The sequence below is a fragment of the Podarcis tiliguerta genome, assembly GCF_965153285.1.
Source record: "Podarcis tiliguerta genome assembly, chromosome: 8".
NCBI lineage: Eukaryota > Metazoa > Chordata > Lepidosauria > Squamata > Lacertidae > Podarcis > Podarcis tiliguerta.
In genome coordinates this window covers 80762165-80777636 of record NC_139541.1, presented here as the reverse complement: position 1 = coordinate 80777636, position 15472 = coordinate 80762165, and the positions used below count along the sequence as shown (strand labels likewise).

At 47.4% G+C, this 15472-nt stretch overlaps 1 protein-coding gene across 1 annotated transcript; it reads left to right on the top strand.

Moving 5' to 3' along the window:
- The first annotated feature begins 5548 nt into the window (after window positions 1–5548).
- On the top strand, window positions 5549–13595 carry LOC310684720 (serine--tRNA ligase, mitochondrial-like). Its single transcript, XM_083456206.1, has 5 exons — window positions 5549–5676; window positions 7725–7770; window positions 10351–10438; window positions 11479–11591; window positions 13378–13595. The coding sequence occupies exons 1-5, from the start codon at window positions 5580–5582 to the stop codon at window positions 13547–13549; spliced, it is 516 nt and encodes a 171-aa protein (XP_083312332.1). The 5' UTR covers window positions 5549–5579; the 3' UTR covers window positions 13550–13595.
- The last annotated feature ends 1877 nt before the right edge of the window (window positions 13596–15472 follow it).

The following is a 15472-nucleotide window of genomic DNA, read 5'->3' as shown; positions in this document are numbered from 1 at the left end:
AATTCATTTTTATTAATTTTCCAATACAGTGGTACCTCTGGATGCGAACGGGATCCGTTCCAGAGCCCTGTTCGCATCCTGAAGCGGACACAACCTACATCTGCGCATGCGCGGGTCATGATTCGCTACTTCTGCGCATGCGTGTGACATCATTTTGCGTGTCTGCGCAGGCGCGAGCGGCGAAACCAGGAAGTAACGTGCTCCGTTACTTCCGTGTCACCGTGGCGCATAACCTGAAAATGCTCAACCTGAAGCACATTTTAACACGAGGGGCACGGGTGGTGCTGTGGGTTAAACCACAGAGCCTAGGACTTGCCAATCAGAAGGTTGGCGGTTTGAAACACCGCGACGGGGTGAGCTCCCATTGCTCGGTCCCTGCTCCTGCCAACCTAGCAGTTTGAAAGCACGTCAAAGTGCAAGTAGATAAATAGGTACCGCTCCGGCGGGAAGGTAAATGGCATTTCCGTGCGCTGCTCTGGTTCACCAGAAGTGGCTTAGTCATGCTGGCCACATGACCCAGAAGCTGTACGCCGGCTCCCTTGGCCAATAAAGTGAGATGAGCGCCACAACCCCAGAGTCGTCCGCGACTGGACCTAAGGGTCAGGGGTCCCTTTACTTTTACCTTTTATGACTGTAAAAAACATCTAATTAACATATCAAATCATAATCCAATTAAAATAAAAAACTAAAATAAATAAAGACTAAATTATCATCCAAATTATAATTATTAATTTTGGGGGGCTTCCCACAGTCTGGAGCTTGAAACATATCCAAATCTCAGTCCTGTCTCTCCTCGTTGTTTCCATATTTTCCACATCTCGATTTTAACCCTTTATTTTCTCCCTTTCAAGATAGGCGAAAGGAAGGAGCGCTTCACAGAGATAGTTAAACTGTGGAACTCACTCCCACAGGAGACAATAAGGGCCACCCACCTGGATGGCTTAAATAGAGGATTCGACAATATTTCTGAATACCAGTTGCTGGAAACCACGAGGGAGCTCAGCCTACACTCAAGTAGGACCCTGGCAGCGACACATGCCCAACTGGCATGTTCTCTCCCTCCTGGTTGATTATTCGGGAGCTTCAAAAGCTTTCTTCAGCCCGAACATCACAGCAACCGATGCCAACAGACACCGGCACACTTAGGGATCCACAGAGTTTGCGCACCTTGCATGACAGACCTCAGCAACTCAGCATTTTGGCTAATCTACTTTATTTACATATAAACACACACGGAGCACTGCAACATGGCTCCCTCTCTCTCTAGCATCAGACAGCAAAGAGAAAAAACAAAGGACAATAGTCCCACCTCACGGAACACAGTAACACAAACATCCTGTCTCCGTCACTTCCCACTCTGTGGAGTCAAAACATGCACCGTCATGTGAAAGACAACAATCCCATGACTGCAATCATGGAGCAGGAATTCTAACAGGGAAGAGGGGCTCTCGTGGTCCTATCCTGCTTACGGGTTTCCCACAGGCATGGTTGGCCACTGGGAGGACAGAATGCCGAACTAGATGGAACCTTGGCCTCATCCGGCAGATCACTTCTTATAGTCTTATGTTCTTGGGACAAACTTGACAACCAAAATGGGCAAAGGCCTGGAAATGATGCCTTATGAGGAACGGCTAAGGGAGCTGGGCATGTTTAGCCTGGAGAAGAGGAGGTTAAGGGGGGATATGATAGCCATGTTCAAATATATAAAAGGATGTCACCTAGAGGAGGGAGAAAGGTTGTTTTCTGCTGCTCCAGAGAAGCGGACACGGAGCAATGGATCCAAACTACAAGAAAGAAGATTCCCCCTAAACATTAGGAAGAACTTCCTGACAGTAAGAGCTGTTTGACAGTGGAATTTGCTGCCAAGGAGTGTGGTGGAGTCTCCTTCTTTGGAGGTCTTTAAGCAGAGGCTTGACAACCATATGTCAGGAGTGCTCTGATGGTGTTTCCTGCTTGGCAGGGGGTTGGACTCGATGGCCCTTGTGGTCTCTTCCAACTCTATGATTCTATGATTCTATGACTCTTGCAATTTGTTTTATTTAAAAAAAGTGAAAGGATGACCTGGCTGGAAGTCAGATCCTATGCGTATTTACTTTGAAAGGCATTGCACTAAGTATAACGGGGCCTATCCTGCAAGTAAGTGGACAGAGAATGCAGTCTATGGCTGCAAGTCAACAACCACTTATCTGGAAACAGGGTAGTAATAATAATAATAATAATAATAATAATAATAATAATAATAATTTATTACTTATACCCCACTCATCTGGCTGGGCTTCCCCAGCCCCTCTGGGCCGTTTTCAACAAAATATTAAAATACAGTAACGCATCAAACATTAAAAACTTCCCTGAACAGGGCTGCCTTCAGATGTCTTCTAAAAGTCTGGTAGTTGTTGTTCCCTTGACATCTGGTGGGAGGGTGTTCCACAGGGCAGGCACCACTACTGAGAAGGCCCTCTGCCTGGATCCCTGTCACTTGGCTTCTCTCAGTGAGGGAACCACCTGAAGGCCCTTGGAGCTGGACCTCAGTGTCCAGGCTGAATGATGGAGGTGGAGACGCTCCTTCAGGTATACTGGACCGAGGCCATTTAGGGTTTTAAAGGTCAGCACCAACACTTTGAATTGGGCTCGGAAACGTACTGGGAGCCAGTGTAGGTCTTTCAAGGCCAGTGTTATATGGTCTCGGTGGCCGCTCCCAGTCACCAGTCTTGCTGCCACATTCTGGATTAATTGCAGTTTCCGGGTCACCTTCAAAGGTAGCCCCACGTAGAGCGCATTGCAGTAGTCCAAGCGGGAGATAACCAGAGCATGCACCACTCTGGCGAGACAGTCTGCGGGCAGGTAGGGTCTCAGCCTGCGTACCAGATGGAGCTGGTAGACAGCTGCCCTGGACACAGAATTGACCTGACACTTAGCTCAAAAGGAGCTTAACTGCCAAGCGAATTTATTACCCAGTGAGCTTCTTGGCTTGAGTGGGCATTCAAACCCTGTTCTCCCAGGTCAGAGTCCAGCACTCTAACCACTGCACAACCCTGGCTTTCTCCTCTTGCTATATCCTCATCATCCATCTTTCAGTTGTAAGTTCTGCAGGGTAGGGGCCTGTGCTTTCCGGTTGCTATGAGCTCTTCGTTTCAGTACAGCTGAGATACCTCAGTGATAGTGCGTTTTTATGCCACAGATTCATGACGACAGCGCTATAGAAATTGCAGGTTGAGCCCAACCAAATTCTTCTCTAGACTCACTAAAATTAATCAGGTTAATTTCAGTGGGTCAACCTGGAATACAACCATCATTGGAAACAGCTCTATATAGAAAAGTTAACAGGAAGTATATAGATAGATAGATAGATGATAGATAGATAGATATAGATATATATGTATTTAGTAGGGTTTAACAAATACAAAGAAAAGAAAAACGAACAATAAAAGGTTACAAAACTTCAAACCAAAAAACAAAAACAAGAACATTTAACAAGCAAAAACATTTTAAAAAGAAAAAAACACACCAATATTTTCATATCCTTAATTTTCCTTTGCTTATTTCCTTGACTTCCTCACACCTCCCTTTTTGTATTCTAGTTCAATTAGTTGTTTCGGCAAGTCCTTTCCCTCTTTCTCAGATTTAGTTCCATAATTTATCTTGACGCATTTAAGCCTTACATTTTACACCTTAACCCATAATCAATCCATTCTTACTTAATTCTTAATAACATTTCTACTAAAGCCATATAACTTCTTTCTAGCATCCTTCTAACATTCATTAATTTTACAATATTTCTGTAAATATACTTTAATTTTTTTCCAATCCAAGTTAACAGGAAGAATATAAAGGGCAGAACTTGAATGACCATATATATATATATATATATATATATATATGGCATGATTTTATTTCTTATACAAATATTGAGACACATGCTCATTCCATGTCACTGATATATGCAAATGTCTGGCTCATTGAAGAACCTTTCCTCTCAAGAACGATGGAACTCACAGGTGGAGAATGCTTTTATTTGAATCAATTTTTATTATTTGTAAGGGAACATTTCACAAATATGAGTTAATACGTCGTACGTATCTTCGTACTTTTGTCTTTCCAGGCCGTGACGCTTTACGGTTTTGATTTGTTTGTTTTCTTCCTCTTTGCTACGTCTGTTAACAAACCAATAAAACAAAAAGAGAGAAAAATTTAACCACGCATGACGTCCGAAGCCCGCAACTCTTTTCAGCAGCTGGTCCACCTTTCAACGTCTTGCCTCGCTTCTTGTTCTGTAAGATCTGGAATGGGAAGAGAGTTTGCGCAGCAAGCCGGGTTAGGCCTAACTCCAGCTGCTGCCTGTGACGCCCTTCCTTTTCCCCTGCGGGCTCAGCTTTTGTGCGAAGACAATTTCTCAAAGCCACACCCGAGGGAGCCATTGTGGTTTGCAGCCACTTTGCAGAGACGGCAGCTGTGAGGCAGGTGCGTCCGAGTCCTATAAAGAGCTTTTGGGGAGGAGGGTGGAGCTGGGTCAAATCACAAAAGGATGCTCTCTCTTTCAAACACACTTGACGCCCTTTCAGGTCCCCACTCCGTATCAACCCGCTCTCACCGCCACCCTAGCGACAGTATTTATTTATTTAAACTCTCCAAGTCGGGCAATGGTTTCAGGCATCGAACCCAGGGTCTCACCTGGGAGACTGTGCTAGGCCAAGACGCAAAGCCACACTTTGTAGCTAAAGCACCACAATACCACTTTAGGTAAAGGTAAAGGTACCCCTGCCCGTACGGGCCAGTCTTGACAGACTCTAGGGTTGTGCGCCCATCTCACTCAAGAGGCCGGGGGCCAGCGCTGTCCGGAGACACTTCCGGGTCATGTGGCCAGTGTGACGAAGCTGCTCTGGTGAACCAAAGCCACACACGGAAACGCCGTTTACCTTCCTGCTAGTAAGCGGTCCCTATTTATCTACTTGCACCCGGGAGTGCTTTTGAACTGCTAGGTTGGCAGGCGCTGGGACCGAACGACGGGAGCGCACCCCGCTGCAGGGATTCGAACCGCCGACCTTTCGATCGGCAAGCCCTAGGCGCTGAGGCTTTTACCCACAGCGCCACCCGCGTCCCTTGGCAGACAACAATTATTATTAATCTTTTCCTCCTGCATCTTTGATGGTGATCCAAATTTTTGGCATCTCCACTGTGTCCAGAATTTACCACTGAAGTACAGTTTCTTCTTGCTTGTCTGGAGACGGAGGAGACTCCTCTTCTGAATAAGAGTCCCGAAGGGACCTGCAACTAATTAGAAACGTCAAAATACCCCCCCGGTATCCACTCTTGAGAACAGAGCATTTTAGAGCTAATTTTCTGACCAAGCTCTGAGCATCTCCCTTAAGAAATATCTTTTACTGGGCTGTGTTTTTAGGTGATGCCCGCTGCAAGCAGGCCTCAGCTTTCAACCTGGCACCTTCCCGTTGTTGCTGGATTACAGCTGCTATCATCTCTGACCACTGGGCATGCTGGCTGGACCTGATGGGAGCCCTGTAGACTCACCCACCCACCCACCTGTGTCACACCTCTCTCCTCTTGCTTCCCAGGAAGGTTGTGGCATGCCCCCAGAAGCCAGCTCGTCCCTCCTGTACAACATAGACCCTTCTCGCTTTGAAGACCTGAGCCTGGCAGGCACGTCCGAGGTTGGCATTGCAGGTATGGCAAAAGGGTGGAACTCTGTGGACTTGTAAAAGGGTAAAAGAGTGTTGGGAAATGATCCATAATTAAAGTTGTTGCTTAGTCATTTAGTCGTGTCCGACTCTTCGTGACCCCCTGGACCAGAGCACGCCTGGCACTCCTGTCTTCCACTGCCTCCCCCAGTTTGGTCAAAGTCATGATGGTAGCTTCGAGAACACTGTCCCACCATCTCGTCTTCTGTCGTCCCCTTCTCCTTGTGCCCTCTATCTTTCCCAACACCAGGGTCTTTTCCAGGGAGTCTTCTCTTCTCATGAGGTGGCCAAAGTCTTGGAGCCTCAGCTTCAGGATCTGTCCTTCCAGTGAGCACTCAGGGCTGATTTCCTTCAGAATGGAGAGGTTGGATCTTCTTGCAGTCCATGGGACTCTCAAGAGTCTCCTCCAGCACCATAATCCAAAAGCATCCATTCTTCGGCGATCAGCCTTCTTTATGGTCCAGCTCTCACTTCCATACATCACTACTGGGAAAACCATGGCTTTAACTATACGGACCTTTGTTGGCAAGGTGATGTCTCTACTTTTTAAGATGCTGTCTAGGTTTGTCATTGCTTTTCTCCCAAGAAGCAGGCGTCTTTTAATTTCGTGGGTGCTGTCACCATCTGCAGTGATCATGGAGCCCATGAAAGTAAAATCTTTCACTGCCTCCATTTCTTCCTCTTCTATTTGCCAGGAGGTGATGGGACCAGTGGCCATGATCTTTGTTTTTTTGATGTTGAGCCTCAGACCATATTTTGCACTCTCCTCTTTCACCCTCATTAAGTGAACAGGGGGACTCATTGCCACTGGATGGGATGGGCCTTTCAGGTCTTTTGCTATCTCTTACAGTGGATCGACCCCCCCCCCTCTGTGTCTCTCACCCCCCCCCCCCGATCTGCCCTGACTGTTGGCACACTCTGGTGGCTCATTAAAGGGAGCGGTGAGCAGAGCCTCTCACCTGCATTTGCTCCATAAGACGCACACACATTTCCCCTTAATTTTTAGGAGGGCAAAAGTGTGTCTTATAGAATGAAAAATACGGTAGCAATAATGTACTAGAACGTCCCAATTACAGCATGAGCTATATAGAATAATTAACAAATCGTCAGCAAAACAAATACAAATCATCGGTAAAACAGCCACCTTCTATGAAACACCATAGCTAACTCCACTGTGACACGTGGGTTATGTTCCCGGGTACTGTGCATAACCGTGGATCACGTACCGCGGGGAACACCCTCTAGCCCATGGAGATTCTTGAAAAACCCTTTAAAAAACAAAAAAAATCCGCCAAATTCCATCCCAATTGCTCCCTCCAAACCTCCTTTCTCAAGCTCCCAGCTCTCCACAGGCCTCAAAGGTTGGTGCAAAGGCTGTTTTCCAACTCTTTTTGTGCCATTTTTGCAGATTTCCTGCTCTTTCCAGGCCTTTAAAATGGATTAAATCAATTTATTTAATTATTTGCTGGCACTGTGTGTGTATACGCGGTCATGTGTAAAAGTGGGGAGTAGGGCTGGGCAATGTATCGATGCACCGTCCAAGACTGGTTATAAATCCATATTGTGATATTGGCTTTATGGTTTTTGACCTGGCAAAATCATGTTGTGAATCATGGTGTGTGTGTGTGTGTGTGCTATGCAAAAATCACAATGTGGGGAAAACCGTGAAGCCAGCCAGTGCTGTTGCAAAGCTCCATCCTTCTTTCAGTCATCATGATATCTCAGTCTATCACAATGTTCAGCTGGTGATATATCGTGATGTTGAAAACCAGATATCGCCCAGCCCTAGTGGGGAGACACTTGTATGAACAAAACTCTGCTCTTATCTCCAAAAGAAAGAGAGAGGCAGTCTGCACATAAAATGTAGAAACAAAACTCTTTTGAAAAGTTATTGATAGTTCCTTCTTCATCCCTGGTTGAAAAATGTACGTTAGCAAGACGGGGTTGGCGAGAGCAACCGGGGCAAAGGAATTAAGGAATTGTGCCCCAATTTCTTCCCTCCAATCCATTACCACCCCCTTCTCTTCCTACTAGGGTACTTCATGGATCATGCAGTGAATCTGAAAGACACCCCCGTCAGGTGAGAAACTTTCTTCCCACCTTGTGGATGCATTCAGGTGCCGCTGTGCACATGTTCAGAACGTTAAAGGTAAAGGGACCCCTGACCGTTAGGTCCAGTCGTGGCCGACTCTTGGGTTGCGGCGCTCATCTTGCTTTATTGGCCGAGGGAGCCGGCGTACAGCTTCCAGGTCATGTGGCCAGCATGACTAAGCCACTTCTGGCGAACCAGAGCAGCGCACGGAAACGCCGTTTACCTTCCCGCCGGAGCGGTACCTATTTATCTACTTGCGCTGGTGTGCTTTCGAACTGTTAGGTTGGCAGGAGCAGGGACCGAGCAACGGGAGCTCACCCCCTCGCGGGGATTCGAACCGCCGACCTTCTGATCGGCAAGTCCTAGGTTCTGTGGTTTAACCCACAGCACCACCCGTGTCCCATTCAGAATGTTACACATGATGAAATACGGGCTGCGGCATTCTAGAGTCGGTAACGTTAGTAATTCTTGGGGTCCGTGCATCTGCTCTGAGCCTGGGTACACCGCACCCCCTCAATTCCAGAGAGGGCCGCAGCTTTTGTTTACGGCATTAGAAAACAACTGGACGGCCCCTGTGAGAACAGGACTCTAGACTAAATGGGCCATTGGCCTCATTCTGATGTTCTCCTTTACATCATAGGGTTTTCTGCAGGGGGAATGGGCTGCTTCAAACATCAGCTGCTCGCTGGCTGCGTGCTTTAGAAGTCTTAAGGCTGCACATCTTCACAGCCTTGAAAGCTATGGAAAGATCATGAGGCTGCAAAAATAACAGATTGGCAAATCAAATTACAGGAATTGGTGGAGACGGCCCAATTGACTAGTAAACTCAGAGGAAACTCAAAGCAAAAATTTGCGGGGAAATGGGATGGTTATAGAAGATATGTTCAAAAATACAGTAATAGTTTTGACTCCGTGCTAGCATTCGAGTGATAAAGGAACTAAAAGGAGGTGGATAACAATTAAGGATTTATTATGTTTTCAGAATGTATTAGAAAAATTACATAGAAAGGTTTATTGTTTTGTGTACATTCAAATGTAAGATAAAATATATGCAAAGGGACTTGACAGGAAGTCAAAGTTGAAGAAAAGATTTTGGAAGATAAAAGGGGGGAAAATATTTACTTTCATTATCATCATTTTGTGTGCGGGTGTGTGGGTGTCTGCACATATGTGTGTTGTTGTATGCAATGTTTGGGAGGAAATAAGACGGTAAATAACAAATAACAAACTAAATATTGATATATGTAATTTTTATTTTTTAATTATATTTAGTGGTAGTATGGTTGTATTGTTTTTTGTAACATAAAATCATTCAATAAAAATTATTTTTCAAAAAAAAAAGAAAAGAAAGCTACAATCTGAGGTGTTCCCAAAGTAAAGGAAGGATTGAACTCTGATTAATAAGAATACACACAGAAGCTTGAACCAGCAAGACTCTGGGAAGGGTGCGTATAATAATCGGTCTCCACCCTCCAGCCCAGGTCGTTTTATTCACAAAAGAACTTTTTACAGAGTTCGTAAGACCCAATCAGATTTCTTCTGAGCATTTCAACAAACCCCACGTGGGGACAAAATTAAACTACCCAAACTAATTAAGCACGCATATTTCTGGGGTAAGCAAAACAGAACTACAAAGGAGTGCATTTGGCAACCCCAAGCAATATACATGATAAGAAGGATGACCAGGAAGACAGGGATCATTAGCACCTTCAGGTTAGATCTGTTTCCTGGCCCTAAGATTAACATATCAGAAAAGCTACATCAAAGAAACTGCCCGCTGTCTTTGATGACCCCGGATGCCTGCCTGGCGAAGCAACTGGGCTGTGTACGTGACTTGTCAAGAAAGAGAAATGGAACAGGGTTGCAGAGGTGTGGATTGATCAAGAATCAAAATACAGTGGTGCCCCGCAAGACGAATGCCTCGCAAGACGGAAAACCCGCTAGACGAAAGGGTTTTCCGTTTTTCAATGCGCTTTGCAGGACGAATTTCCCTATGGGCTTGCTTCGCAAGACGAAAATGTCTTGCGAGTCTTGAGATTTTTTTCCGCTCCCCACCCCCTTTTTCTAAGCCGCTAAACCGCTAATAGCCTTTTAGCAGCTAAGCCGCTAATCCCTTAAGCCTTTAATAGCCTTTAATAGCCGCTAAACCGCTAACAGCACTAATCCGCTAAGCCGCTAATAGGGTTGCTTCGCAAGACGAAAAAACCGCTAGACGAAGAGACTCGTGGAACGAATTAATTTCGTCTTGCGAGGCACCACTGTAGTTTAAACCCAGTCAACGCAATGCTTTCATTGCTGACACAGATGGCTTACTCTGTATTTGTTATAATTCCTCATAGCAATCCCACCTGATCACTACAACAATCTGAATCATTTAAAAGAAAGTTGAGGGGTTCGCGCCCCCCCCCCATTAGGGAGCCAACTATTCGTTCCATCCTTGTAAGGTTTTCTGCCCTCCCGTGGAATTGCGATGTGCCCCCACCCACAGACCCCTCTGCCCTCCTCTGCCCAATTCCTCTCGACCACTGACCTCACCAGCCCTTCTGTCTCTTCTTCCGCCTCGGCCAGGACAGTGTGTGTCAGCACCTGCTACAGGGCGGAAACAGAAACTCGCCATGAGTCGTGGGGGCTGTATCGTGTTCACCAGTTCACCAAGGTGAGGACGACGTGCGCTCGAGGTGTGGCGCCGTTGGAGGTGGGCAGAAGGGACAAGGTCTGCCGCACAGGCCTCGGTCCTGTATACCTGAAGGAGCATCTCCACCCCCATCGTTTGGCCTGAGGTCCAGCTCCGAGGGCCTTTTGGCAGTTCCCTCCCTGCGAGAAGTGAGGTTACAGGGAACCAGGCAGAGGGCCTTCTCGGTGGTGGCGCCTGCCCTGTGGAATGCCCTCCCACCAGATGTCAAGGAAATAAACAGCTATCCTATTTTTAAAAGACATCTGAAGGAAGCCTTGTTTAGGGAAGTTTTTGATATTTAATGCTGTATTGTTTTTAACACTCGATTGGAAGCCACCCAGAGTGGCTGGGGAGACTTAGCCAGATAGGCGGGGTATAAATTATTATTATTATTATTATTATTATTATTAAGGCACTGACCCGGCCCTCAGCAAGCTGGGGGTCCCAGGTGCCTTCAGACCCTCCTCTTAGACCAGGGTTTCACCTGCCATTGTCTCTCTGGCTCCACCTAACGTTGGGCTCCCTGTCTTCTGCCTTCCCAGTCCCAATCAGAACCACCCATCATGGACAATAGCTGGGTTACTGTTGTAAGACAACCTATCTGACTTTTAAAAGATATCTGAAGGCAGCTCTGTACAGTGAAGTTTTTAATGTTTAAAGCTGTATTGTGTTTTTAATATTCGGTTGGCCCAGAGTGGCTGGGGAAACCCAGGCAGATGGGCGGGGTATAAATAATAATAATTATTTATTTTTTATTATTATTATTATTATTATTATTATTATTATTATTATTATTATTATTATTATTATTATTATTTTATTAGGAGATGGTCTGCGCCTACAGATCTGTACACAGAATCTGGCGGCCTCCGGGTTGTCTTCTGATCTTTGCAGGAAAAGGTTGGATTTTTGCTTTTCCGGGAGGTCAGCGAGCCTCACCAGCAGGGGATCAATGGTCTCCCTACGTGCCTCTCCATAAAAGGGACATCTCTATAATCATACACTCTCTCTCCGCAACCCAGGTTGAAATGTTTGGGGTCGCTGCCAACGAGACTGGGTCCGAAAGCGAGGCTTTGCTGGACGAATTCCTGGCCCTGCAGAAAGAGATCTTCTCTGAACTGGGACTGCACTACAAGTAGGGAGTTGCGCAAGAGTGGGGGGGGGGCAGCTGAGGGACCCCCACTGGCCGTTGGCTGCTGGGGACGTGGGTGGGTGATCGTTGAGGGGGAAGGAGGGCTGCTAGGCCAGCCAGCAGAGACATGTCTGGTTGCAACCCGTACCCACCTTAGAGGGTATACTTAAAAAGGTAAAGGTAAAGGTACCCCTGCCCGTACGGGCCAGTCTTGACAGACTCTAGGGTTGTGCGCCCATCTCACTCAAGAGGCCGGGGGCCAGCGCTGTCCGGAGACACTTCCGGGTCACGTGGCCAGCGTGACATCGCTGCTCTGGCGAGCCAGAGCCGCACACGGAAACGTCGTTTACCTTCCCGCTAGTAAGCGGTCCCTATTTATCTACTTGCACCTGAGAGTGCTTTCGAACTGCTAGGTTGGCAGGCGCTGGGACCGAACAACGGGAGCGCACCCCGCCGCGGGGATTCGAACCGCCGACCTTTCGATCGGCAAGTCCTAGGCGCTGAGGCTTTTACCCACAGCGCCACCCAGGTCCCTGGAAGGTATACTTAGGCATGTTTAAAATACAGTACTAACAAAGCAAAGCAACGTCCAGGGATCATCAGAATGCTGCAGCACAATTGCTGACAGGAGCGAGAACTCGCCAGCCTATCACACCTGTGCTCAGAGACCTGTGCTGGCTGCTCATTTGCCAGGCCCAATTCAAGGTGTTACTATTAGCACATAAAGCCTTTAACAGTACAGTTTACCTACAAGATTCTTAGAAAGTTGAGGACATTTTACCGTATTTTTTGCTTTATAAGACTCACTTTTCCCCTCCTAAAAAGTAAGGGGAAATGTGTGTGCGTCTTACGGAGCGAATGCAGGCTGTGCAGCTATCCCAGAAGCCAGAACAGCAAGAGGAATTGCTGGTTTCGCTGCGCAGCGATCCCTCTTGCTGTTCTGGCTTCTGAGATTCCGAATCTTTTTTTTCTTGTTTTCCGCCTCCAAAAACTAGGTGCGTCTTGTGGTCTGGTGCGTCCTATAGAGCGAAAAATACGGTGATCTGTTTCTGTATTTTAACTTTTGTGTGCTTTAAACTATTGCAACTTTTTCTTGAGTTTGCTGTTTCATCTTTTGTAAATGGCTTTGAGGGTTTGCTTCCTTTCATGTTTTCAGTCCAGCGGTGTATGCGTCTTGTTTTCAGTCCAGCGGTGTATGCGTTTGTCAGGGAACTGCCATCAGTGTCCGAGGGAGAGAGCAAGCTCCGAAGGGATCCCAGAGAGGCTCCCGGGAGTGGGAGGGGCAGCCCATCTTCTGGGGGAGAGAATCAGCCTAGCTCCAGTGGAGAAGGGGGGGAGATGGGGGAATCGGCGAGGCGATCCCATGACTCCTTGCCGGGGACCAGCGGGGAGAGAAGGAGTCCTCCGCTGCCCACGCCCTCCTTGCGCAGAAGGCTTCCGCGCAGGGAAAGTAGGCGGAGACTGGGCGTCAAAGAACTTCTTTGCTGGAAGAAGTTTAAGAAACGCCCACTGACGGATTCTGCCAGCGATTGAGACGGCCACGGGCGAGTGGCTGCTCGGACAGGAAAGGTTTACTCAGGCAACCCAGCCAGACGTTGGGACAAGCTTACACATGAGCAACCCCTAGAACCATTACAGCGTTCTATGAAATAAGGCCCAAAAAGGTAATCTCGCTTATTTACTTAGCAATTCTCAGGCAGCAAGACCTGGATAGAGAAGGCCAATCAGGTTGTTCCCAACTTTCATGGCCGCCGTTACGCATCTGATCCCGATTTCTCTTTACCGATAGGGTCCTGGATATGCCCACACAGGAACTGGGCCTACCTGCATACAGGAAATTCGACATTGAGGCCTGGATGCCCGGCCGGGACAAGTATGGAGAGGTGAGTGGGGGAAGAGTCCGCTCGCCCAAGGGCCAACCCAACGCCAAGGTGGAAGAAGCCCTGGGGAGAGTCCGATAGATCCTTCTCAATCTTGTTCTGCAGAGAAGCAGCGCAGAAGGATAAGAAGAACACAGGAATGTAGAAAATCGGACTGTGGATCCATCTAGCTTAGTATTGTCTTCACAGTCTAGAGCCTTCCCCTCCCTCCCTCCCTCTCCTGCGAAACTCTCCCCCTTTAATTCTGAGGGTGGTGGGGCCTTAACCCGAGGTACTATTTTTGGGTTAGCGGAGTCTGTAACCTGAAGCGTATGCAACCCGAGGTACCACTGTATCTGGAACAACTTTGGGGGAAATAGAAGCAGGGCGGCTTATGGCGTGGGAGCTGCTGGGAAAACTGCTGGGCTGACTACAGCCCGGCCTCCCACAATACCCAAGGGGTAAAGGTAAAGGGACCTCTGGCCATTAGGTCCAGTCATGGCCGACTCTGGGGTTGCGGCGCTCATCTCGCTTTAGTGGCTGAGGGAGCCGGCGTACAGCTTCCGGGTCACGTGGCCAGCATGACTAAGCCGCTTCTGGTGAACCAGAGCAGCGCACGGAAACGCCATTTACCTTCCCGCCGGAGCAGTACCTATTTATCTACTTGCACTTTGACGTGCTTTCGAACTGCTAGGTTGGCAGGAGCAGGGACCGAGCAATGGGAGCTCACCCCGTCGCGGGGATTCGAACCGCCGACCTTCTGATCGGCAATCCCTTGCTGCTGTAGTAGCATACATAAATGAATTTCTATACAATTTAGGTAGTTCTGGCCCTATAATTGCCAAAAGAAAGGCTTCTGGGTTGTTGTTTTTTATAAAAGTTATTTTGAACCTCCGTTTCAATTCATTGTTTATCGTTTGATGATGACAAAATCTGACTCTCGTGTTCAGGGAAGTTTTTAATATGTGACATTTTAGTGTATTTTTCATCTTTGTTGGAAGCTGCCTAGAGTGGCTGGGGAAACCCAGCCAGATGGGCGGGGTACAAATAATAATATATTATTATTATTATTATTATTATTATTATTATTATTATTATTATTATTACAATCATTTCTGCAAAGCAAGCCCATAGGGAAATTCGTCCTGCGAAGCGCATCGAAAAACGGAAAACCCGCTAGACGAAAGGGTTTTTCGTCTTGAGAGGCATTCGTCTTGCGGGGCACCACTGTAATAATAATAATGATTTATTTATACCCCGCCCATCTGGTTATAAGAAATGAGATTCTAACTAAACATGAAGGAAAAAAGCTTTTTGACAGTGAGTTGTTCGACAGGGGATGGTCTCCCTTCGGAGGTGATGAACTCTCCTTCCTTGGAGGTTTTTAAGCAGAGGTTGGGTGACCATCTGTCAGGAATGTTTAGCAGAGTTTCCTGCATTGCAGGGGGTTGGACTGGATGATCCTTGAAGGTCCCTCCCCACACTACAGTTCTATGATTCTATCTGCCCTGAATCTTCACAGGGCGTCCACACGTTCTAAGAGTTATAAGAGGGAGAAAAACTTATTTCTAAACATTTTTCTCTATGCCATGCATCGTTTTATAAGCGCCTATCGTATCACCTCCTGCTTTTTGTCTAAAGTAAAGGGACCCCTGACCATTAGGTCCAGTCGTGGCCGACTCTGCGGTTGCGGCACTCATCTCGCTTTATTGGCCGAGGGAGCCGGCGTACAGCTTCCGGGTCATGTGGCCAGCATGACTAAGCCGCTTCTGGCGAATCAGAGCAGCACACGGAAACGCTGTTTACCTTCCCGCCGGAGCGGTACCTATTTATCTACTTGCACTGGTGTGCTTTCAAACTGCTAGGTTGGCAGGAGATGGGACTGAACAATGGGCGCTCACCCTGTCACGGGGATTCGAACCGCTGACCTTCTGATCAGCAAGCCCTAGGCTCTGTGGTTTAACCCACAGCGCCACCCACATCCCGCTAAACTAAGGAGTCCCAAATGCTGCTACCTTTCCTCAT